At 48.1% G+C, this 25,697-nt stretch overlaps 1 protein-coding gene across 5 annotated transcripts in view; it reads right to left on the reverse strand.

The window, feature by feature from the left end:
- Nucleotides 1–25,697, reverse strand: part of LOC134908966 (protein eva-1 homolog C-like) — a 600,054-nt gene that overhangs the window by 388,322 nt on the left and 186,035 nt on the right. For all 5 annotated transcript variants that reach the window (XM_063915258.1, XM_063915260.1, XM_063915259.1 and 2 more), the window contains one exon: nucleotides 1,919–2,133. In XM_063915258.1, coding sequence (XP_063771328.1) covers nucleotides 1,919–2,119 — 201 coding nt within the window. In that variant the 5' untranslated portion in view covers nucleotides 2,120–2,133. The remainder of the gene's footprint in view (nucleotides 1–1,918; nucleotides 2,134–25,697) is intronic.

Consider the following 25,697-nt stretch of genomic DNA (forward strand, 5'->3'; position numbering starts at 1 on the left):
GTCGGGATTCCGGCACCGGTATACTGTGCGCCGGGATCCCGACAGTCGGCATACTGAAGACCACCCACATCAGAGGCCACGTCACTCCTCTATTGGGATCTCCAAGTGTTACTGCACATGAGGAGCCTACTGACCACGCTTGTGCAGCTCCCATTGCCAGGGGAACCCTCTGCCAGTACGTTTTGCCGAATGTAGCCCATAGGCTACTTTAGGAGAACGCCATCTGGAGATATCATTACCTATTGGGGACAATCTCTGGAAAGCAAGGTAAATCTGATGGGAAACCTGTGGGAGCTGTGGCTGCTGATGGAAATAGAAGGACCGCAGCAGATACACTGCACTCCCTCCAAGGTACATTCTGGGCATACTAAAAATTTGCAGAAATCCCCCGAAACTGTGTTTTTGGGGAACATACTACAAATATGATTTGATTAACAGGCCACTAGAAATGCCTTGGTCTCAGCATAATCTCTACATATTATCCCCTTAGATGTGTAAGCTTGCGAGCAGGGCCTTCCTAACTCCATGACTGTTTGTTATTACCCAGCCTTGTTTTTTTCACTGTTGTTTCCCATTGTTTTGTTTCATGTTATCACTGTTTCCAATTGTAAAGCAAAATGGAATTTGCTGCACTATATAAGAAACTGTTAATAAATAAATATAAGTAGAAAATGAAGTTCCCGGCAGGTGTCGAAACTCGAGAACCACTGGACAGATTTGGATGCGGTTTTCACAATTCTAGAGAGAGTATTTGTCGAGGAAGGTTTAGGTGAATTAAACAATAAAATCCATCCAGTGGTTCTCCAGATTAGCCCAAACAAACGGGGACTATGGGGAAGATGTATTAACCTGGAGAAGGCATAAGGAAGTGATAAACCAGTGATAAATGCACCAGCCAATCAGCTCCTAACTGTTCATTTACATATTGGAGCTTATTGGCTGGTGCGTTTATCACCTTGCACTCATCATTGGTTTATCACTTCCTTATGCCTTCTCCAGGTTAATACATCTGCCCCTTTATTTTTTTCTAAAACGTAGAGAAGAAGGAAGGTTGGACTAATTGCCCCGCCCACCATGTATCCCCAGCCCCTTTCTTAAGCCGCTCCTCCTATTGATCGTTGGTCGCGCAGAGCACAGGGACCGGGGACGTTCCCCAGCTGACACCGGGAACAGAGCGGGAGCTGCAAGCACAGTGATTTGTGCACATCCCGGGGTACGGAGCACAGGACTCTCTCCCACCAGGCGCTCACACCCACTATATCTATATCTATGTGTGTGTGTGTGTGTGTGTGTGTGATAACACACAATAAAAACAAATATAAAAACCTAAAAACAAATACTCTATTGGGTACATTATAAAAACATTCCACCTTGAGATGACATAGGTAATATCCATCCACTCATGACCCCATCTGAATAACAATACAAACCGGGGAAATTGGGTCAGGTGACTGTGTGGACCAATAGCATCCTGCAGACACACCCACAAGGTCTGACTTTTTGGGGTCTAGGGTGGAAGAAGCTGCCCTAAAGACCAAAGTTCATCTATATCAAAGAATTCCCTATACTAGGGTGTTATGTTTGGGTTCACGTAATTCTTGCAATGCATGTTTTAGAAAAATAAACTTCCAGTACTTATAAATAGGCAAATGGCACTAATATGTGCCTCAGATATTTTGCAGCAAGAGATTTGTAACATGGGTCTGTCAAATATTTATTATTGCTGCAGCTGAAGAGAACTTATTGCCTACACACAGTAGCAGCAGCCATTTTGTGGGCTGAACCAACATTCAAACTCAAGATAATATTCCACTAGGAACCAGCAACATCCCAGAGGCACTTGGCTCATCTAACAAAATGGCTGTCCCCTACATGTATACGTGACATGACAGACATGACGGAGAGTGTCCGTGTGTACCTGGAGAGACGTGTCGGCGGTACAGGATACATCCTCCTTTACAAATGTAGCGAATGACTGGCTGTAACGCGATGGGCAGATTTGGTGGCTGGGCATGTTCCTTCCATAGAAAGAAGACTGGATACTGATGGTGGTTCTGTGGGGACACCGGAGTGAAACGTATTCTCCATCACAGGCTCGCAACGTGTAATTCCTCAGCATTTTAGAAATGTAACCTGCCCCAAAAAAAAGAATACAAATTATATTTGAATGTTTTCATCACAAAAGCGGCTGAAAGTCATATTTATTTTTGTAATGATTTATCCAACTGTTGTAGCTTTAAACGAATGCAAGTTTAAGATTTGACGTTTGTGTAAAAGCTTTCACTTAAATTAACCATACGGTTATTGGGGGTCATTCCGAGTTTATCGCTAGCTGAAAATGTTCGCTGCGATTAAGTAAAAAACCGGCACTTCTGCGCATGCGGCGCAATGCGCAGGCACCGCGTACTTTCACAACGGACGATGTATACACAAGATCTAGCAAAGCTTTTCAGTCGCAATGGCCGCTGCAGAGTGCTTGACATGTAGTGGGCATTTCTGGGTGTCAACTGACCGTTTTCAGGGAGTGCTTGAAAAATCGCAGGCGTGCCAGGAAAAACACAGGCGTGGCTGGGCAAACGCATGGCGTGTTTGTGACGTCAAATCCGGAACTGAATGGTCTGAAGTGATCACAAGCACTGAGTAGGTCTGAAGCTACTCAGAAACTGCACAATATTTTTTTGTAGCCGTTCTGCGATGCATTCGTTCGTACTTCTGCTAAGCTAAGATACACTCCCAGAGGGCAGCGGCTTAGCGTTTGCACGGCTGCTAAAAACTGCTAGCGAGCGATCAACTCAGAATGACCCCCATTGTTCCCAAAGCCATAAAGTGAGGACTTTTAGGTAAACTTCACTGGATGAAAGTGCCTATTGTATTCATTGCCTTCTGAGAAAGTACATGTGTAAGTGCTATAACCAATCTGAGCATTCACAAGATAAGTACGGTACTCAATCTTCTCCATTACATCCCCTCACTCGTGTGGCAAAGCAGTTCTCTGAGCAAGCATACATGCTCTGCTTTGCTATTTCAGCTTTTTGTCCCAGATTTTTGAAGGTGATAATGCAACAAGGTTTATACTTGCAAACTGTCCTTCGTCTTGTCATCATCTTAGCCTGGTGGACACTGTACAGCAATTAAACCTAGTCTGCCTTATGTTGCATTGTCAGTGTCTACTAAAATCATTGTTAAAATGTTAACAATTGAGGGGCTCAGTGGAAAAGAAGCACATGCCACATCTATATGGATTTTTACTGCCATCATGTAGCTTCGGTCATCTAGCGTCTACTCCACTAACCTCTAACATAGTGACATGCACCTATTTCTCACCAGCAGCAATATACAAATCCCTGGCTTTACGTTTTAGGGCAGTACAGATGGTGTAATGGTTAGCATTACTGCCTCACAGCACTGAGGTCATGGGTTTGATTCCCACCATGGGCCCAACTGTGTGGAGTTTGTATAGTCTCCCCGTACTTGCGTGGGTTTCCTCCGGGTACTCTGGTTTCCTCCCACAATCCAAAAATATACTGGTAGGTTAATTGGCTCCCAACAAAATTATCTCTAGCGTGTGTGAATGTGTGTGTACATGTGACAGGGGATATAGATTGTAAGCTCAGCTGGGGCAGGGACTGATGTGAGTGGCCAAATATTCTCTTTAAAGTGCTGTATAAATAACAGGTAATAATATTTCAAAACATATCTTATTGAAAAGGGGCCTCTTCCACTGAGCCCCATAATTACGTCATATGTTTTATGGAATATTAAAAGAATAGTGAAAAGTCCGAATCTTCCTCCATATACAGGGCGGGATGTACTATATGTAATTGCCGACTACCGCAGCGATACTAATCGCATATGTACTAACATTTGCGATTAGTATCGCAATGCGGTATAGGAGGCCCCCGCGATGATGTCTTCAGGGGTCAGCGGGGGTCTCCGTCACCTCCCAGACCCGGGAGGTGACATGTGCAGGGAGCCCCCGTGCTCCTCCTCCTCCCCCCTGCAGCCGGAAGGAGACAAAGCTGTGCTGTGGGGGAGAAGGAGGGGGGGCGCACCAGCACACAGGTATGCGGGGGGTCGTCGTGAGCGGCGCGTGGCGGCGGCGGGATGCGGCGGTAAGAATCCCATAGGCTTCTATAGGGTATCGCCATAAAAAGATGGCGATACCCTATGGGGCGAAAACGCGGCAGTCGGGGGTTAGTACATATGAAAATGTGGTAAAACAGGGGTTTTAATGCATTTTCCCTTTAGTAAATCCCACCCACAGAAATTACGCTTTTAAAATGTTTGTGTTTTTGATATGATGGCAGGAAGTTCATATTGCATATATAGGGGGATATTCAATTAGCCAACTGTAATGCGCAGCGGCTAATTGATTTTTTTTTTCTAAAGGTAAATCTTTTTGCAGACTGTTATTACATTACATTATACTTAATCCAATTGCAGCAAGATGTTTTCACAGGTAGGTATTTGGGTACAAATACAGCCCTTCCATGACATACTGATTGGTTGGCACTTTATCTCCGTACATTTTATCTCTCTCCAAGGTTTAGTAAACAGACCCCATAGTGATGTCAGTATTTGGTGGATTCAGATGAACACTGGTTCAAATCCAAAAGTGTCTGCCACAGTATGTGACGTATACAGGGAAACAATAAAACATCACATTCTTATTAATATAGCATAGAGGGGGGGGGGGGGGATTAGGGGTTCTATCTGTCTTCAATCGGCATGGGGATTAAGGCCCTCATTCTGAGTTGATCGCTAGCTGCCGTTGTTCGCTGTGTAGCGATCATTTAAAAAAAACTGCAAAACTACGCATGCATATGAGCCGCAATGCGCACGGCCGGCGTACGGATACAAAGAGCATCGTTGTTTTGCACTGCTTCTAGCGACAATTCCATTCGCACAGTCGAACGCAAGGAGATTGACTGGACGAGTGCGTCTATGGGTGTCAACTAACCGTTTTCTGGGAGTGTTTGGAAAAACGCAGGCGTGTCCAGGCGTTTGCAGGGCGGGTGTCTGACGTCAATTCCGGGACCTTCGTCGCAGCAAACATCGCACAGAATAAGTAACTACAGGGCTGGTCTTGTTTTGCACAAAATGTTTTTCTATCGCTCGGCTGCACAGGCGTTCGCACTCTTGCAAAGTGAAAATACACTCCCCCGTGGGCGGTGACTATGCGTTTGCATGGCTGCAAAAAGTAGCTAGCGAGCGAACAACTCGGAATGAGGGCCAAAGTCAATAGAACAGTACAATGGTACGAATGTACTTGTTTCATTTTGGATTAAGTAATTTCGGATACTCTAGCAATCGGATACACAAAAAAATACTGAAAAAAAGTACTTTTATATTAACACAGAAAAAATGAAAATAAAAAAGAGATGTTGGGAGTTATTTGGAAAATTACTTTGGATGGTGATGGTTGTGATTAGAGATGAGCGGGTTCGGTTCTCAGAGAACCGGACCCTACCGGACTTTGCCTTCCGAGTTCGGTTCCGAGCCTGGCTTGAGTTTTCCCGCCTGACTCGGAAACTCGAATGCGGCAAAACGTCATCATCCCGCTGTCGGATTCTCGCGGGATTTGGATTCCATATAAGGAGCCGCGCGTCACGGCCATTTTCACTCCAGTCTCGGAGAGTGTATTGAGAGGACGTGTCTCCGTCCTCCAGTGTCTGTGTGGGGGCGGGAAAGTGGGGTGGCGAGTCTTGTACTGTGTTGTGCTGTCCAGTGTAGTCAGTGTATTGTGCTGCATCAGTCCAGCCAGTCACAGTGTTGGTGTCCTCTGCTGCCATAACCACAAGTCCCTTACAGTGTTGTTGTGTTGTGCTGCATCAGACCAATGGTAGTGTCCTGTCCATCAGTCATTCCAGTGATGAGGCAGTCACAGTGGTATACGCTGCTGCTATATGTCCACTGCTACAGTATTATAATAATTATAACAACCACAAGTCTCTTACATTGTTGTTGTGTTGTGCTGCATCAGACCAGTGGTAGTGTCCTGACATCAGTCATTCCTGCACCGCATATTGTCTTATATAACTCCCAAAAAATAATGGAGAACAAAAATTTGGAGGATAAAATAGGGAAAGATCAAGAACCACTTCCTCCTAGTGCTGAAGCTGCTGCCACTAGCCATGACATAGACGATGAAATGCCATCAACGTTGTCTGCCAAGGCCGATGCCCAATGTGATAGTAGAGGGCATGTAAAATCCAAAAAGCCAAAGTTCAGTAAAAAGACCCAAAAAAAGAAATTTAAATGGTCTGAGGAGAAACGTAAACTTGCCAATATGCCATTTACGACACGGAGTGGCAAGGAATGGCTGAGGCCCTGTCCTATGTTCATGGCTAGTGGTTCAGATTCACATCTTCCCGCTAGAAAAATTAAAAGAGTTAAGCTGGAAAGAGCACAGAAAAGAACTGTGCGTTCTGAGATGGTATCACAAATCCCCAAGGAGAGTCCAAGTGTGTCAGCGGTTGCGATGCCTGACCTTCCCAACACTGGACGGGAAGAGGTGGCTCCTTCCACCATTTGCACGCCCCCTGCAAGTGCTGGAAGGAGCACCCACAGTCCAGTTCCTTATATTGAAATTGAAGATGTCACTGTTGAAGTACACCAGGATGAGGATATGGGTGTTGCTGGCGCTGAGGAGGAAGTTGACGATGAGGATTCTGATGGTGATGTGGTTTGTTTAAGTCAGGCACCGGGGGAGACACCTGTTGTCCATGGGATGAAGAAGCCCATTGTGATGCCTGGGCAAACTACCAAAAAAGCCACCTCTTCGGTGTGGAATTATTTCTCCACAAATCCGGATAACAGGTGTCAAGCCGTGTATTGCCTCTGTCAATCTGTAATAAGTAAAGGTAAGGATGTTAACCACCTAGGAACATACTCCCTTATACGTCACCTGCTGCGCATTCATCAGAAGTCCGTGTCAAATTGTGAAACTTTGGGTAAGAGCGTAAGCAGTCCACTGACACCTAAATCCCTTCTTCCTCCTGTACCCAAGCTCCTGCAAGCCACGCGACCAACTCCCTCAACGCCAACTTCCTCCTCAGTCAGGAACGTCAGTAGTACTGCAGGCCATGTCACTGTCAAGACTGAGGAGTCCTCTCCTAACCGGGATTCCTCCGTAGGATCCTTGAGTGGTACGCCTGCTGTTGCTGCCACTGCTGTTGTTGCTGCTGGGAGTCGATCGTCATCCCAGAGGGGAAGTCGGAAGACCACTTGTACTACTTCTAGTAAGCAAATGACTGCCCAACAGTCCTTTGTGAGGAAGATGAAATATGACAGCAATCATCCTTTTGCAAAGCGGATAACAGGCCTTGACAGCTATGTTGGTGTTAGACGTGCGTCCGGTATCCGCCATTAGTTCAGTGGGACTTAGAGAATTGTTTGAGGCCCTGTGTCCTCGGTATCAAATCCCATCTAGGTTCCACTTCTCTAGGCAGGCTATACCGAGAATGTACACAGACCTCAGAAAAAGAGTCACCAGTGTCCTACAAAATGCGGTTGTATTCAGTGTCCACTTAACCATGGACATGTGGACAAGTGGAACAGGGCAGACTAAGGACTATGGGGGTAATTCCAAGTTGATCGCAGCAGGACATTTTTTAGCAGTTGGGGAAAACCATGTGCACTGCATGGGGGGCAGATGTAACATGTGCAGAGAGAGTTAGATTTGGGTGGGTTATATTGTTTCTGTGCAGGGTAAATACTGGCTGCTTTATTTTTACACTGCAATTTAGATTGCAGATTAAACACACCCCACCCAAATCTAACTCTCTCTGCACATGTTAAATCTGCCTCCCCTGCAGTGCACATGGTTTTGCCCAACTGCTAAAAAATTTCCTGCTGCGATCAACTTGGAATTACCCCCTATATGACTGTAACAGCCCACTGGGTAGATGTATGGCCTCCCGCAGCAACAACAGCAGCGGCACTAGTAGCAGCATCTCGCAAACGCCAACTCGTTCCTAGGCAGGCTACGCTATGTATCACCGCTTTCCATAAGAGGCACACAGCTGACAACCTCTTACGGAAACTGAGGAACATCATCGCAGAATGGCTTACCCCAATTGGACTCTCCTGGGGATTTGTGATATCAGACAACGCCGCCAATATTGTGCGTGCATTACATCTGGGCAAATTCCAGCATGCCCCATGTTTTGCACATACAATTAATTTGGTGGTGCAGAATTTTTTTTAAAATGACAGGGGCGTGCAGGAGATGCTGTCGGTGGCCCGAAAAATTGCGGGCCACTTTCGGCATTCTGCCACTGCGTGCCGAAGACTGGAGCACCAGCAAACACTCCTGAACCTGCCCTGCCATCAACTGAAGCAAGAGGTGGTAACGAGGTGGAATTCAACACTCGATATGCTTCAGAGGATGGAGGAGCAGTAAAAGGCCATTCAAGCCTATACATCCACCTATGATATAGGCAAAGGAGGGGTAATGCACCGGACTCTAGAGCAGTGGAGAATGATTTCCGTCTTGTGCAAGGTTCTCCAACCCTTCGAACCTGCCACACGTGAAGTTAGTTCAGACATTGCCAGCTTGAGCCAGGTTATTCCCCTCATCAGGCTTTTGCAGAAGCAGCTAGAGAAATTGAAGGAGGAGCTAAGACGGAGCGATTCCGCAAAGTATGTGGGACTTGTGGATGGAGCCCTTCATTCGCTTTGCCAGGATTCAAGGGTGGTCAATCTGTTGAAATCAGAGCACTATATTTTGGCCACCGTGCTCGAGCTTAGGTTTAAAGCCTACTTTGTATCTCTCTTTCCAGCAGACACAAGTGTGCAGAGGTGCAAAGACCTTCTGGTTAGTAAATTGTCAGCTCAAGCGGAACGTGACCCGTCAACAGCTCGTCCTTCAATTTCTCCCGCCACTAGGGCTGCAAGGAAAAGGATAAGATTTCCTAGACTTCCCGCTGGCGGTGATGCAGGGCAGACAGGAGCGAAAGCTGACATCTGGTCCGGACTGAAGGACCTGCCAACGATTACTGACATGTCTACTGTCACCATTGAAAGAATGGTGGAGGATTATATGAGTGACAGCATCCAAGTAGGCATGTCAGACAGTCCGTACGTATGTTGGCAGGAAAAAGAGGCAATTTGGATGCCCTTGCTTTATTTTACCTAAGTTGGCCGCCCTCCAGTGTGTACTCCGAAAGAATGTTTAGTGCAGCCGGTAACTTTGTCAACGAGCGGCGCAGGAAGTTGCTTCCACAAAATGTGGAGAAGATGATATTCATCAAAATTAATTATAAATTCCTCCGGGAAGACCTTTACCAGCAATTGGGGGTAATTCCAAGTTGATTGCAGCAGGAATTTTGTTAGCAGTTGGGCAAAACCATGTGCACTGCAGGGGAGGCAGCTATAATGTGCAGAAAGAGTTAGATTTGAGTGGGTTATTTTATTTCTGTGCAGGGTTAATACTGGCTGCTTTATTTTTACACTGCAAATTAGATTGCAGATTGAACACACCACACCCAAATCTAACTCTCTCTGCACATGTTAAATCTGCCTCCCCTGCAGTGCACATGGTTTTGCCCAACTGCTAAAAAATTTCCTGCTGCGATCAACTTGGAATTACCCCCCTTGCCTCCAGAAAGTACACAGGGACCTGTGATGGTGGATTCCAGTGGGGACGAATTAATACTCTGTGAGGAGGATGTACACAGAGAAAGGGGTGAGGAATCGGAGGATGATGATGAGGTCGACATCTTGCCTCTGTAGAGCCAGTTTGTGCAAAGAGAGATTGATTGCTTCTTTTTTGTTGGGGGCCCAAACAAACCAGTCATTTCAGCCACAGTCGTGTGGCAGACCCTGTCGCTGAAATTATGGGTTTGTTAAAGTGTGCATGTCCTGTTTATTCAACATAAGGGTGGGTGGGAGGGCCCAAGTACAATTCCATCTTGCACCTCTTTTTCTTCTTTGCATCATGTGCTGTTTGGGGACTAGTTTCTTTAAGTGCCATCCTGTCTGACACTGCAGTGACACTCCTAGATGGGCCAGGTGTTTGTGCCGCACAATTTTGTCGCTTAGCTTAGTCATACAGCTACCTCATTGCGCCTCTTTTTCTTCTTTGCATCATGTGCTGTTTGGGGCCTATTTTTTAAATCTGCCATTCTGTCTGACACTGCAGTGCCACTCCTAGATGGGCCAGGTGTCTGTGCCGCACACTTGCGTCGCTTAGCTTAGTCATCCAGCTACCTCATTGCGCCTCTTTTTCTTCTTTGCATCATGTGCTGTTTGGGGCCTATTTTTTAAATCTGCCATTCTGTCTGACACTGCAGTGCCACTCCTAGATGGGCCAGGTGTTTGTGCCGCCCACTTGTGTCGCTTAGCTTAGTCATATAGCCACCTCGGTGCAACCTTTTGGCCTAAAAACAATATTATGAGGTGTGAGGTGTTCAGAATAGACTGGAAATGAGTGGAAATGAATGTTATTGAGGTTAATAATACCACAGGATCAAAATTACCCCCAAATTCTGTGATTTTAGAAGTTTTTATGTCTTTTTAAAAAATCATCCAAATCCAAAACCCAAACACGAAAGGGTGGTTTTGGCAAAACCAAGCCAAAACCAAAACACGAAAGTGGAATTAGAACCAAAACCAAAACACGAAAAGTGCCAGCAGCACATCTCTAGTTGTGATGAGATAATGACTTTCACTGTGCAATTTACCTGGAACTTCCCACCAATGGGATGTTGGGATTTTAAGGAAGTAACCTCGACGTGCTACTATCTGGAAGGACCTTAAGTGTTTAAAGGGGGGTACTGACGGGAGAGATGTGTGCTGACCGATCTTAACACAGACCGCTCAGCACACATCTCTCCCCCTGCTCAGCACAGCGCGATGTGCTGAGCGAGGGGAGGGCGCACACTTCACACAACGGTGAAGTGAGCGACCCGCTAGATTGAGCCATGCAGGCTCAATCTAGCACCGGCGATAGCGATGCGCGGGGCTGCGCATCGCTATCACTAGGGGGGCATACACACAGCAGGTCCGTGCTTAAAATCTAAGCAATCTAGTCAGATTGCTTAGATTTTAAACACGGATCTCTCCGTGTGTACCCGCCTTAAGACTTGAAAGCCCTGAACTAGGTTGAGCATATTGGGATCGCTAACTTCTGGGGTTGTGTCCCAACAATAGGTCGTCCCACATTATACAACCAAAACTAAAGCACACTGGAGCGATATCGGCCAGATATAAAGTTTCCGGATGAATCAGAACAACATATCGGCCCGATCGTTCAGTGTGTACGGCCAATCTGCACGTTTCTGCAGTAGATATTGATATTTTCCGGTTGGCCATGCTGCATGGCCAACCGGACGATGTCGCATGTGGAGCTGTACAGTGTAATGAAGGACAAAACGAGGGACCATTCTGTCCTTTAATGCATCGTTCTGATGTGTACCATTGATATTATTTGTCGGCCAATCATATCATCCGGGTACATATACCTCTAGTGTGTACCGGGCCTAAGAGCACTAAAGCAGCCCGTGATATTAGATTGTAGTAAAGACCTCTCTCCTAAACACGTGGGGTCTTGTGAGCACAGCGAGACTTCCCAAGGTGAGGTGTCTGGAGACTGGTAGATGACTCTTGGGTAGATAAAATAATGAATATCATAATATAATGAATGGCATCTGACTACCTATTCTCTTTAATAACAGAACAATGTTATCTTCTAGCTGGTGATGACGTATTATCAGATCTCTTTTCAACATCACTTGATCTATTGTCTAGATGTGATACATGGGAGGACAAAGCATGTATCTCCACACCTAAAGGAATCCGTTTTACAAGCCAAGCAAACATACACGGACACTATAGGTGACAAAAGGCAAAACCGCAGCCTGACAGGAGCACCTGATGAAGCTTATTTGTAAAGAATGCAAATACAAGCACATAGCCCTAAATAGCTGCACGAGTCTCCATAAACTGAAAGTCGGAAAAAGTGTAAAAAGCATCTTATATATATTATTCACATCGCCAACCCTAAAGACAAAATAAAAATAAGATTTTATTTACCGATAAATCTATTTCTCGTAGTCCGTAGTGGATGCTGGGACTCCGTAAGGACCATGGGGAATAGCGGCTCCGCAGGAGACAGGGCACAAGAATAAAAGCTTTAGGATCAGGTGGTGTGCACTGGCTCCTCCCCCTATGACCCTCCTCCAAGCCTCAGTTAGGATACTGTGCCCGGACGAGCGTACATAATAAGGAAGGATATTGAATCCCGGGTAAGACTCATACCAGCCACACCAATCACACCGTATAACTTGTGATCTGAACCCGGTTAACAGTATGATAAAACGAAAAGCAGCCTCTGAAAAGATGGCTCACAACAATAATAACCCGAATTTTTGTAACAATAACTATATACAAGTATTGCAGACAATCCGCACTTGGGATGGGCGCCCAGCATCCACTACGGACTACGAGAAATAGATTTATCGGTAAGTAAAATCTTATTTTCTCTGACGTCCTAGTGGATGCTGGGACTCCGTAAGGACCATGGGGATTATACCAAAGCTCCCAAACGGGCGGGAGAGTGCGGATGACTCTGCAGCACCGAATGAGAGAACTCCAGGTCCTCCTCAGCCAGGGTATCAAATTTGTAGAATTTTGCAAACGTGTTTGCCCCTGACCAAGTAGCTGCTCGGCAAAGTTGTAAAGCCGAGACCCCTCGGGCAGCCGCCCAAGATGAGCCCACTTTCCTTGTGGAATGGGCTTTTACCGATTTTGGCTGTGGCAGGCCCGCCACAGAATGTGCAAGCTGAATTGTACTACAAATCAAACGAGCAATCGTCTGCTTAGAAGCAGGAGCACCCAGCTTGTTGGGTGCATACAGGATAAACAGCGAGATAGATTTTCTGACTCCAGCCGTCCTGGAAACATATATTTTCAGGGCCCTGACAACGTCAAGCAACTTGGAGTCCTCCAAGTCCCTAGTAGCCGCAGGTACCACAATAGGTTGGTTCATGTGAAATGCAGAAACCACCTTAGGTAGAAATTGAGGACGAGTCCTCAATTCTGCCCTGTCAGAATGAAAAATTAAGTAAGGACTTTTATATGATAAAGCCGCCAATTCTGACACACGCCTGGCTGAAGCCAGGGCTAACAGCATCGTCACCTTCCATGTGAGATATTTGAAGTCCACAGTGGTGAGTGGTTCAAACCAATGTGACTTTAGAAAACTCAACACAACATTGAGATCCCAAGGTGCCACTGGAGGCACAAAAGGAGGCTGTATATGCAGTACCCCTTTTACAAATGTCTGAACTTCAGGCATTGAAGCCAGTTCTTTCTGGAAGAAAATCGACAGGGCCGAAATTTGAACCTTAATGGACCCTAATTTTAGGCCCATAGATAGTCCTGTTTGCAGGAAATGGAGGAAACGACCCAGTTGAAATTCCTCTGTAGGGGCCTTCTTGGCCTCACACCACGCAACATATTTTCGCCAAATGCGGTGATAATGTTTTGCGGTTACGTCCTTCCTGGCCTTGACCAGGGTAGGGATGACTTCATCTGGAATGCCTTTTTCCCTCAGGATCCGGCGTTCAACCGCCATGCCGTCAAACGCAGCCGCGTTAAGTCTTGGAACAGACAAGGCCCCTGCTGGAGCAGGTCCTTTCTCAGAGGTAGAGGCCACGGTTCGTCCGTGAGCATCTCTTGAAGTTCCGGGTACCAAGTCCTTCTTGGCCAATCCGGAGCCACGAGTATAGTTCTTACTCCTCTCCTTCTTATGATTCTCAGTACCTTTGGTATGAGAGGCAGAGGAGGGAACACATACACTGACTGGTACACCCACGGCGTTACCAGGGCGTCCACCGCTATTGCCTGAGGGTCCCTTGACCTGGCGCAATATCTGTCTAGTTTTTTGTTTAGACGGGACGCCATCATGTCCACCTTTGGTTCTTCCCAACGGTTTACTATCAGGTGGAAGACTTCTGGGTGAAGTCCCCACTCTCCCGGGTGGAGGTCGTGTCTGCTGAGGAAGTCTGCTTCCCAGTTGTCCACTCCCGGAATGAACACTGCTGACAGTGCTATCACATGATTTTCCGCCCAGCGAAGAATCCTTGCAGCTTCTGCCATTGCCCTCCTGCTTCTCGTGCCGCCCTGTCTGTTTACGTGGGCGACTGACGTGATGTTGTCCGATTGGATCAATACCGCCTGACCCTGAAGCAGGGGTTTCGCTTGACATAGGGCATTGTAAATGGCCCTTAGTTCCGGAATGTTTTTATGAAGAGATGCTTCCATGCTTGACCACAAGCCCTGGAAATTTCTTCCCTGTGTGACTGCTCCCCAGCCTCTCAGGCTTGCATCCGTGGTCACCAGGATCCAATCCTGAATGCCAAATCTGCGGCCCTCTAGTAGATGAGCACTCTGCAGCCACCACAGAAGAGACACCCTTGTCCTTGGCGACAGGGTTATCCGCTGATGCATCTGAAGATGCGATCCGGACCATTTGTCCAGCAGATCCCACTGAAAAGTTCTTGCATGGAATCTTCCGAATGGAATCGCTTCGTAAGAAGCCACCATTTTTCCCAGGACCCTCGTGCACTGATGCACTGACACCTGGCCTGGTTTTAGGAGGTTCCTGACTAGCTCGGATAACTCCCTGGCCTTCTCCTCCGGGAGAAACACCTTTTTCTGGACTGTGTCCAGAATCATTCCTAGGAATAGTAGACGTGTCGTAGGAATCAGCTGCGATTTTGGAATATTTAGGATCCACCCGTGCTGACGTAACACTACCTGAGATAGTGCTACTCCGACTTCTAACTGTTCCCTGGACCTTGCCCTTATCAGGAGATCGTCCAAGTAAGGGATAATTAAGATGCCTTTTCTTCGAAGAAGAATCATCATTTCGGCCATTACCTTGGTAAAGACCCGAGGTGCCGTGGACAACCCAAACGGCAGCGTCTGAAACGGATAATGACAGTTTTGTACTACAAACCTGAGGTACCCTTGGTGAGATGGGTAGATTGGGACGTGGAGATAAGCATCCTTGATGTCCAGAGACACCATATAGTCCCCTTCTTCCAGGTTTGCTATCACCGCTCTGAGTGATTCCATCTTGAATTTGAACCTCTTTATGTAAGTGTTCAAGGATTTCAGATTTAAAATTGGTCTCACCGAGCCGTCCGGCTTCGGTACCACAAACAGCGTGGAATAATACCCCTTTCCCTGTTGTAGGAGGGGTACCTTGATTATCACCTGCTGGGAATACAGTGTCACAACTGAGGGCCTGAGCTGACGGGAGGCAGCCTCAGTTGTAGGGGCTGAGATGTAACGGAATCCGGGAGGTTGTATCAGACCCCTAGACATGTAAGTAACATGTAGAATAACTGCCCGAAGGCGTGACCACGACAACCAGGATAAAAGTCAATGATGTTTATTATGACAAACTCCGTAACACAGCAGCAGTAAAGGAAACATAAAAGTCAACAGAGGATAAATACAATTCCTGGGTACTACAGGGTGGCAAGGGCCACAGGCACTGGTAGTGTGAGACAGTTCTTATAATCTTCTAGTTGGAAAGTCCTTACCAGGCCTGACTGTAGCAATGGAGAGAACCCAGGATCGTACCAGCTGATGTTCCAGGAAAGGCTGGGCTGCTGAAGGTAAAACGGCTGCTGTGGATACTGGCTGGAACCAGACTGTTGTTGGTACGGAGTGGATACTGGCTGGAACCAGTTAAATAATAAACGAACTTGAGAGCGATGAAATAATAATGAAGTTTGGAGTTTGAGAGCGGTGAAATAATAATACCGGTGGAGAGTGGTAAACTGCAGAAAAGGACACCGGCCCTTTAAGGGAAGCTATACACTGCTGGAAGCTGGGCTGGAAGCAGGTGATTGTTTGAGAGCGGTGAAATAATAATACCGGTGGAGAGTGGTAAACTGCAGAAAGGACACCGGCCCTTTAAGAGAAGCTGTACACTGCTGGAAGCTGAGCTGGAAGCAGGTAATGTTGTAGCTGGAAACAGGTGAGTCCAGAATGGAATCGGAGAGTCAGGCTACACCGCAGGTGGAATGCTGGTGCGGGTCTCTATAGCAGAAGTCTGGAGACAGGAGCTGGAACCTGGAAGACAACCACAGGAGAGAGACAAACTGGAACTAGGTTAGACAACCAAAGCACTGACGCCTTCCTTGCTCAGGCACAGCTTACTTATACCTGCAGCAAGGAAGGGGTTGGCTAGGCAATTATGCAAATCAACAATACAGACAGCAGATTGGTGGAAATGATCAGATGACAAAATCCAAGATGGCTGCGCCCATGCAGACACTTGGAGGGAAGTTTGGTTTGTAATCCATGTGAGAATTGAAGCAGCAATGGCGGCGCCGGCCACAGGAGACAGGAGACGCCAGACTGATGAATGCACATCCAAACCACGCGGGCACAGCGGAGGCCGCGGCTGACGTAATCGCCACTCTGACACTTTGCATGCAGAAACTCAGGGACGGCGGCGGAGGCCGCGGGAGACGCCATGCCAGATGTAATATGGCGTTTACTGTGACCGCGTCTCAGAGAGACAGGAGAGGATGCAGGAATGTAAACATCAGGATAACAGATGGGATCCGGTCCTGGAGCGCTGAGCCAGCCTTAGGAGGCATCTGAAGGGTAAGTAATGGCGTCCAGATACCCGGATCGTGACAGCACCCCCCCCTTTAGGAGTGGCCCCAGGACACTTCTTAGGCTTTAAAGGAAACTTTGCGTGGAAATTTCGGACCAAGGCAGGAGCATGGACGTCTGAGGCATTGGTCCAAGAGCGTTCTTCAGGACCATAGCCCTTCCAGTCAATGAGGTATTGTAACTGACCGTAACGGAAACGTGAGTCCAAAATCTTGGCCACCTCGTACTCGACTCCCCGTTGAGTCTGAACTTTGGGAGCTGGAGGAAGTGCGGAATGAAACCGATTCAGGATCAGCGGTTTCAACAAAGAAACATGAAATGTCCTGGGTATTTTCAAGAAGGATGGTAACTGTAACCTGTAGGCAACAGGATTGATGACTTGTTCAATCTTGAAGGGTCCGATGTAGCGAGGTGCAAATTTCATGCTGGGAACTCTCAACCTCAAATTCTTCGTGGACAGCCACACACGATCACCCACCTTGAGAGCAGGAACCGCTCTACGCTTCCTATCGGCAAACTTCTTATACCTGAATGAGGCTTTAAGCAGGGCTGCGCGGACGTTCCTCCAGTTATTTGAAAACTGACGCAAGGTGACATCCACTGCTGGAACAGAAGTTGCGGGAAGCGGTTGGAATTCTGGGACTTTAGGGTGGAATCCATAATTAATGAAGAATGGTGTAGAAGAAGATGAGGAATGGTATTGATTGTTGTGGCTGAACTCGGCCCAAGGAAGGAGTTGAACCCAGTCATCTTGAGAGGAAGACACATATATACGGAGGAAGGCCTCCAAGTCCTGATTCACCCTCTCGGTTTGACCATTGGTCTGAGGATGGTAAGCCGTGGAAAACTTTAACTTGACTTGGAGGGCTTGACACAAACTTCGCCAAAATTTGGCTACAAATTGTACTCCACGATCTGAGATGATCTCTTCAGGAAGACCGTGAAGTCGGAAGATCTCTTGTATAAACACTTGAGCCAACTTGGAAGCTGACGGAAGACCGGTGAGAGGGATGAAATGTGCCATCTTGGTGAACCGGTCAACTACCACCCAGATGGTATTAAACTTGTTGCAGATAGGTAGATCGGAAACAAAGTCCATCGACAAATGGGTCCAAGGTCGACGGGGAACAGATAATGGAACCAGTTGCCCCGCAGGCGACTGGCGGGAGACTTTGTGTTGGGCACACTTTGGGCAGGAGGCAATAAATTCCATAACGTCCTTCTTCAGAGTTGGCCACCAGTAGGACCTAGAAATAAATTCAAGGGTTTTCTGAATGCCTGTATGTCCAGCAAAACGGGAAGCATGGGCCCAATGCATGAGCTTCTTCCTTAGAACTGGCTTAACAAAACTTTTCCCTGGTGGAGGCGTAGAGTCCATCCCTACCGTGGAGAATGCCAACGGATTAATAATAGGATGCTTGTCTGCAGACTCGGACTCATTTTCTTGCTCCCATGAGCGGGAAAGGGCATCGGCCTTACGATTCTGAGAACCCGGACAGAACTGGAGTTTAAAGTCAAACCTAGAGAAGAAAAGTGCCCATCTGGCCTGACGAGGATTCAGACATTGTGCGCCTTTGAGATATAAAAGATTTTTGTGGTCGGTAAGTATGGTGATTGAGTGGGAAGCTCCCTCCAACAGGTATCTCCACTCCTCCAGAGCGAGCTTGATGGCTAGCAACTCCTGATCGCCAATGGCATAGTTGCGCTCAGCTGGGGAGAACTTCCGGGAGAAGAAACTGCAAGGATGTAGATGTCCATCTTTGGCCCTCTGGGATAACACTGCTCCTACTCCAACGGAGGAGGCATCTACCTCTAAGATAAAAGGAGAGTCGGTGTCGGGCTGTTTCAGAACTGGTGCAGAGATGAACCGTTGCTTCAGAAGGTGAAAGGCCTGTGTAGCTTCCTCGGACCACTTGGACGGATTAGCACCTTTCTTGGTTAATGCAGTGATAGGCGCCACAATGGTGGAAAAGTCTCGTATAAATTTTCTATAATAATTGGCGAACCCTAAGAACCTCTGGACCCCTTTGAGGCTTAAGGGTGTAGGCCAATTCTGAATTGCTTGGAGTTTCTCAGGATCCATCTCTAGTCCGGAACCGGACACAATGTAACCTAGAAACGGAATGGTTTTAACTTCAAACACACACTTCTCCAATTTACAATAGAGGTGATTGACACGGAGACGGGAAAGAACCTCTTTTACCCAGAAACGATGATCTTCGAGATTATTAGCAAAGATGAGGATGTCGTCTAGATAAACCACGACATGGCGGTACAAGATGTCCCTGAAAATCTCATTCACGAAGTGCTGGAAGACTGCTGGAGCGTTGCTCAATCCGAAGGGCATGACGAGGTACTCATAATGTCCGTCACGGGTGTTAAAGGCGGTCTTCCACTCGTCACCCTCACGGATTCGGATGAGATTGTAGGCACCCCTCAAGTCCAGCTTTGTGAAAATAGTTGCACCACTAACTCTATCAAAGAGCTCGGTAATCAGGGGTAAAGGGTATCGGTTCTTGACGGTAATATCGTTCAGACCTCTGTAGTCGATGCACGGACGCAGACCACAGTCTTTCTTCTTAACGAAGAAGAAGCCTGCGCCGGCTGGAGAAGAAGATGGTCGGATGAAACCCTTCGCCAGGTTCTCTTTGATGTACTCTTCCATGGAGTGTGCCTCAGGCAGAGACAACGGATAAGTTCGGCCTCGCGGTGGAACCTTCCCTGGAATGAGGTCGATTGGGCAGTCCCATTCTCTATGAGGAGGAAGGATATCAGCAGAGGCTTTACTGAACACGTCCGTGAAGTCTTGATATGGAGGAGGCGGAACATCAGATGACCTGGGGAAGGAAGAACAAACAGGAAGAACTTTGGCTAAACAAGTCTCAGCACAGGAGGGACCCCATGCCAGAATTTGCGTAGTCGTCCAGTCAATTGATGGGTTGTGGAGACGGAGCCATGGAAGGCCTAAAACCACTGGATGTGTGGCTCTTGGAATCACTAAAAAAGAAATATACTCAGAATGAAGAACTCCCACTCTCAGACGAACTGGAAGAGTCCTTAAGGAAATGACTGCGTCAAAAATCTTGCTGCCATCCATGGCAGTCAAAGAGATGGACGAGGACAGTCTCTCGGTGGGTAGGGACCACCGTTTAACATAAGCTTCGGTTATGAAATTCCCAGCTGCTCCGGAATCAAGGAGGGCAATGACGTTCCTGTAACGTTGAGCAATTTGGAGCGACACTGGGAGGTTACAGTCATGAGGAGATGGAGAGGAGATCATTACTCCTAGCCGGCCCTCTCCTTGGCGAGCTAGGATCTGGAGTTTCCCGGATGTTTGGGACAGGCATTGATAGTGTGCGACGGAGCTGCACAGTAGAGACAGAGAGACTCAGAGAGACGTCTTCGGCGCTCAGCGGGAGATAGACGGGAACGACTAATTTGCATAGACTCATCCTTGGATGGAGATGGTTGACGAGGAGGAGGAGCAGAAGATTTAGGAGTAGATGATCTTCCTCGCTCGGTTGCTCTCTCTCTGAAACGTAGATCAACCTTCGTGCAAAGAGAAATTAGCTCATCCAACTTAGAGGGCAAGTCTCTGGTAGCTAACTCATCCTTGATGCGTTCTGATAAGCCATGCCAGAATGCAGCATACAGGGCCTCGTCGTTCCATGCCAGTTCGGATGCCAGGATTTTAAACTGTATAAGATACTGTCCCACAGTACGTGTTCCCTGGCGTAAACTGAGAATCTCAGATGAAGCAGATGTTATCCGGCCTGGCTCGTCGAAGATGCGCCTGAATGTAGCTACAAAGTCAGTATAGGAGGATAGCAGGGGATCAGACTTCTCCCATAAAGGTGATGCCCAGTCAAGGGCTGAGCCACTGAGAAGGGAGATGATATAGGCAATTTTGGTACGGTCACTGAAGAAATTGCCAGGTAGAAGCTCAAAGTGGATTTCACATTGATTGAGAAATCCCCTGCAGAACCTTGGAGATCCATCATATTTTGCTGGCGTTGGAAGATGAAGATGTGGACTGGAAATGGGTAAGGTGGGTGGGGTTACAGCTGGTGTTACTGTAGTGGACGCACCGGACGTGCCAGGTCCACGGAGGGTCGTTTGAATCCCATCCAGCCGTGTAGAGAGATCCTGGAGACAGCGGATGATGTGGCCCTGTGCAGCCTCCTGATGTTCAAGTCGGGCTGCCAGTTCTTGCATCGGCCTGGCCGCTTGATCCTGGTCTCCGGCTGGATTCATTAGGTCAGTGCTTACTGTCACAACTGAGGGCCTGAGCTGACGGGAGGCAGCCTCAGTTGTAGGGGCTGAGATGTAACGGAACCCGGGAGGTTGTATCAGACCCCTAGACATGTAAGTAACATGTAGAATAACTGCCCGAAGGCGTGACCACGACAACCAGGATAAAAGTCAATGATGTTTATTATGACAAACTCCGTAACACAGCAGCAGTAAAGGAAACATAAAAGTCAACAGAGGATAAATACAATTCCTGGGTACTACAGGGTGGCAAGGGCCACAGGCACTGGTAGTGTGAGACAGTTCTTATAATCTTCTAGTTGGAAAGTCCTTACCAGGCCTGACTGTAGCAATGGAGAGAACCCAGGATCGTACCAGCTGATGTTCCAGGAAAGGCTGGGCTGCTGAAGGTAAAACGGCTGCTGTGGATACTGGCTGGAACCAGACTGTTGTTGGTACGGAGTGGATACTGGCTGGAACCAGTTAAATAATAAACGAACTTGAGAGCGATGAAATAATAATGAAGTTTGGAGTTTGAGAGCGGTGAAATAATAATACCGGTGGAGAGTGGTAAACTGCAGAAAAGGACACCGGCCCTTTAAGAGAAGCTATACACTGCTGGAAGCTGGGCTGGAAGCAGGTGATTGTTTGAGAGCGGTGAAATAATAATACCGGTGGAGAGTGGTAAACTGCAGAAAGGACACCGGCCCTTTAAGAGAAGCTGTACACTGCTGGAAGCTGAGCTGGAAGCAGGTAATGTTGTAGCTGGAAACAGGTGAGTCCAGAATGGATCGGAGAGTCAGGCTACACCGCAGGTGGAATGCTGGTGCGGGTCTCTATAGCAGAAGTCTGGAGACAGGAGCTGGAACCTGGAAGACAACCACAGGAGAGAGACAAACTGGAACTAGGTTAGACAACCAAAGCACTGACGCCTTCCTTGCTCAGGCACAGCTTACTTATACCTGCAGCAAGGAAGGGGTTGGCTAGGCAATTATGCAAATCAACAATACAGACAGCAGATTGGTGGAAATGATCAGATGACAAAATCCAAGATGGCTGCGCCCATGCAGACACTTGGAGGGAAGTTTGGTTTGTAATCCATGTGAGAATTGAAGCAGCAATGGCGGCGCCGGCCACAGGAGACAGGAGACGCCAGACTGATGAATGCACATCCAAACCACGCGGGCACAGCGGAGGCCGCGGCTGACGTAATCGCCACTCTGACACTTTGCATGCAGAAACTCAGGGACGGCGGCGGAGGCCGCGGGAGACGCCATGCCAGATGTAATATGGCGTTTACTGTGACCGCGTCTCAGAGAGACAGGAGAGGATGCAGGAATGTAAACATCAGGATAACAGATGGGATCCGGTCCTGGAGCGCTGAGCCAGCCTTAGGAGGCATCTGAAGGGTAAGTAATGGCGTCCAGATACCCGGATCGTGACATACAGCTTGTGAATGGCTTCCAAAACTGCCTCCCTGTCGGAGGGAGACTTTGGTAGAGCAGACTTCAGGAACCGGCGAGGGGGAAACGCCTCGAATTCCAGTTTGTACCCCTGCGATACTACCTGTAGAATCCAGGGGTCCACTTGCGAGTGAGCCCACTGCGCGTTGAAATTCTTGAGACGGGCCCCCGCCATGTCTGAGTCTGCTTGTAAAGCCCCAGCGTCATGCTGAAGACTTGGCAGAAGCAGGGGAGGGCTTCTGCTCCTGGGAAGCGGCTGCATGGTGCAGTCTTTTTCTCCTTCCTCTGCCCCGGGGCAGGAAGGAATGGCCTTTAGCTCGCTTGTACTTATGGGAACGAAAGGACTGAGTTTGAAAAGACGGTGTCTTTTTCTGCTGATGTGAAGTGACCTGGGGTAAAAAGGTGGATTTTCCAGCCGTTGCCGTGGCCACCAGGTCCGATAGACCAGCCCCAAATAACTCCTCCCCTTTATACGGCAATACTTCCATATGTCGTTTTGAATCCGCATCGCCTGACCACTGTCGCGTCCATAACGCTCTTCTGGCAGAAATGGACATAGCACTTACTCTTGATGCCAGGGTGCAGATATCCCTCTGTGCATCACGCATATATAGTAATGCATCCTTCAAATGCTCTATAGTTAGCAGTATATTGTCCCTATCCAGGGTATCAATATTTTCAGTCAGGGAATCCGACCACGCGACTCCAGCACTGCACATCCAGGCTGAAGCGATTGCTGGTCGCAGTATAACACCAGTATGTGTGTATATACTTTTAAGAATATTTTCCAGCCTTCTATCTGCTGGTTCCTTGAGGGTGGCCGTATCAGGAGACGGTAACGCTACTTGTTTAGATAAACGTGTGAGCGCCTTATCTACCCTAGGGGGTGTTTCCCAACGCGTCCTAACCTCTGACGGGAAAGGATATAGTGCCAATAATTTTTTAGAAATTAGCAGTTTTTTGTCGGGAGAAACCCACGCTTTATCACACACCTCATTTAACTCATCTGACTCAGGGAAAACTATTGGTAGTTTTTTCACACCCCACATAATACCCTTCTTTGTGGTACTTGTAGTGTCAGAAATGTTCAATGCCTCCTTCATTGCCGTGATCATGTAACGTGTGGCCCTACTGGACATTACGTTTGTCTCCTCACCGTCGACACTAGACTCAGTATCTGTGTCTGGGTCTGTGTCGACCCACTGAGGTAACGGGCGTTTTAGGGCCCCTGACGGTGTCTGAGACGCCTGGACAGGCACTAATTGATTTGCCGGCTGTCTCATGTCATCAACCGTTTTTTGCAAAGTGCTGACATTATCACTTAATTCTTTAAATACGATCATCCAGTCAGGTGTCGACACCCTAGGGGGTGACATCACTAACCCAGGCAATTGCTCCGCCTCCACATCATTTTCCTCCTCATACATGTCGACACACACGTACCGACACACAGCACACACACCGGGAATGCTCTGATAGAGGACAGGACCCCACAAGCCCTTTGGAGAGACAGAGGGAGAGTCTGCCAGCACACACCAAGCGCTATATATATATATACAGGGATAACCTTATATAAGTGTTATTCCCTTATAGCTGCTGTTTATATAATTTTTAGCTGCCAATAGTGCCCCCCCTTCTCTTTTTTACCCTGATTCTGTAGCAAGTCTGCAGGGGAGAGTCAGGGAGCCGTCCTTCCAGCGGAGCTGTGAGGGAAAATGGCGCTTGTGTGCTGAGGAGATAGGCTCCGCCCCTTCACGACGTCCTTATCTCCCGCTCTTTTCTGTAATAATGGCAGGGGTTAAAATACATCCATATAGCCCAAGAGCTATATGTGATGTATTCTTTTGCCAACCTAAGGTATCATCTGTTATATTGCGTCTCAGGGCGCTCCCCCCCAGCGCCCTGCACCCTCAGTGACCGGAGTGTGAAGTTTGCTGAGAGCAATTGCGCACAGCTGCGGTGCTGTGCGCTACCTTAGTCTGAAGACAGGATCGTCTTCTGCCGCCGATTTCACCGGACCTCTTCGCTCTTCTGGCTCTGTAAGGGGGCCGGCGGCACGGCTCCGGGACCCATCCAGGCTGAACCTGTGATCGTCCCTCTGGAGCTAATGTCCAGTAGCCTAAGAAACCCGATCCACTCTGCACGCAGGTGAGTCCGTTTCTTCTCCCCTTAGTCCCACGATGCAGTGAGCCTGTTGCCAGCAGGACTCACTGAAAATAAAAAACCTAAAATAAACTTTTATTCTAAGCAGCTCAGGAGAGCCACCTAGCCTGCACCCTTCTCGTTCGGGCACAAAAATCTAACTGAGGCTTGGAGGAGGGTCATAGGGGGAGGAGCCAGTGCACACCACCTGATCCTAAAGCTTTTATTCTTGTGCCCTGTCTCCTGCGGAGCCGCTATTCCCCATGGTCCTTACGGAGTCCCAGCATCCACTAGGACGTCAGAGAAATACAAAATACTACATTGGCCGCTACAGATTGCAGGGAGGGTCACTGTACTCCTTGTGCATCCCTGAGTAGGCTTACCTCCCGTACCCCCTCTCACCATAGGTAACTGCCTATTACTGACTCCTCCCACTGCGCTGCAGGGCTGTTGTTCCTGGCTGCAGGGCTCCATGCCACCTCGGAAACATTTTTACATTAAAAACATACACAGGTTTAAATGCCATTTCTGCTGCAGGGTACACTGGGCTCCACAGGGAATGACATTGGGGTGTAGAGTAGGATCTTGATCCCAGACACCAACAGGCTCAAAGCTTTGACCTTCTTCCCAAGATGCATAACGTCGCCTCCTCTATAACCCCGCCTCCGTGCACAGGAGCTCAGTTTTGTAGTTGGTGCCATGCAGTAAGCAGGCATACAACAGGGGGGCTGCTCCAGCAGCCCTGAGAAGAGCTTCTTAAGCAAAGATAGAAGACTTCAAGGGCTGCAGCAGCGATAGATGGCAGTCTGACATCTCCTGCTGCAGCTCCATCACCTCCCCCAGTGGCGCTGTATACTCCCGCGCCCTGGTTGGCGGGTACTTACAGCGGAGGCTCCGCTTTGCTCACCGTTAGTCACACACTGGCCGAAGTTCTCCTGGATCGCGTGGCTGCACTCCGGGAGGAGGTAAGTGGGTCCCCTAGGCGGGTCCCGCTGAAATCGCGATCCGGCGCGGCCGGTGGGAGGCGGGCCCAGCGCACGCTGACGTGGACACTGTGGTCGAGCAGGGACCTGTAGCCCCTTCTCCAGCCCCAGGGCACCATTTACAGTAATGTTCCCGCCCTGGAGCTGCATATATCTCTCTCCCTCACTCCCAGTCAGTGTTTGGGCGTTATTACACAGAGCAGCACTGTTCCTG

This window comes from Pseudophryne corroboree, chromosome 4 (assembly GCF_028390025.1).
Source record: "Pseudophryne corroboree isolate aPseCor3 chromosome 4, aPseCor3.hap2, whole genome shotgun sequence".
Lineage (NCBI taxonomy): Eukaryota > Metazoa > Chordata > Amphibia > Anura > Myobatrachidae > Pseudophryne > Pseudophryne corroboree.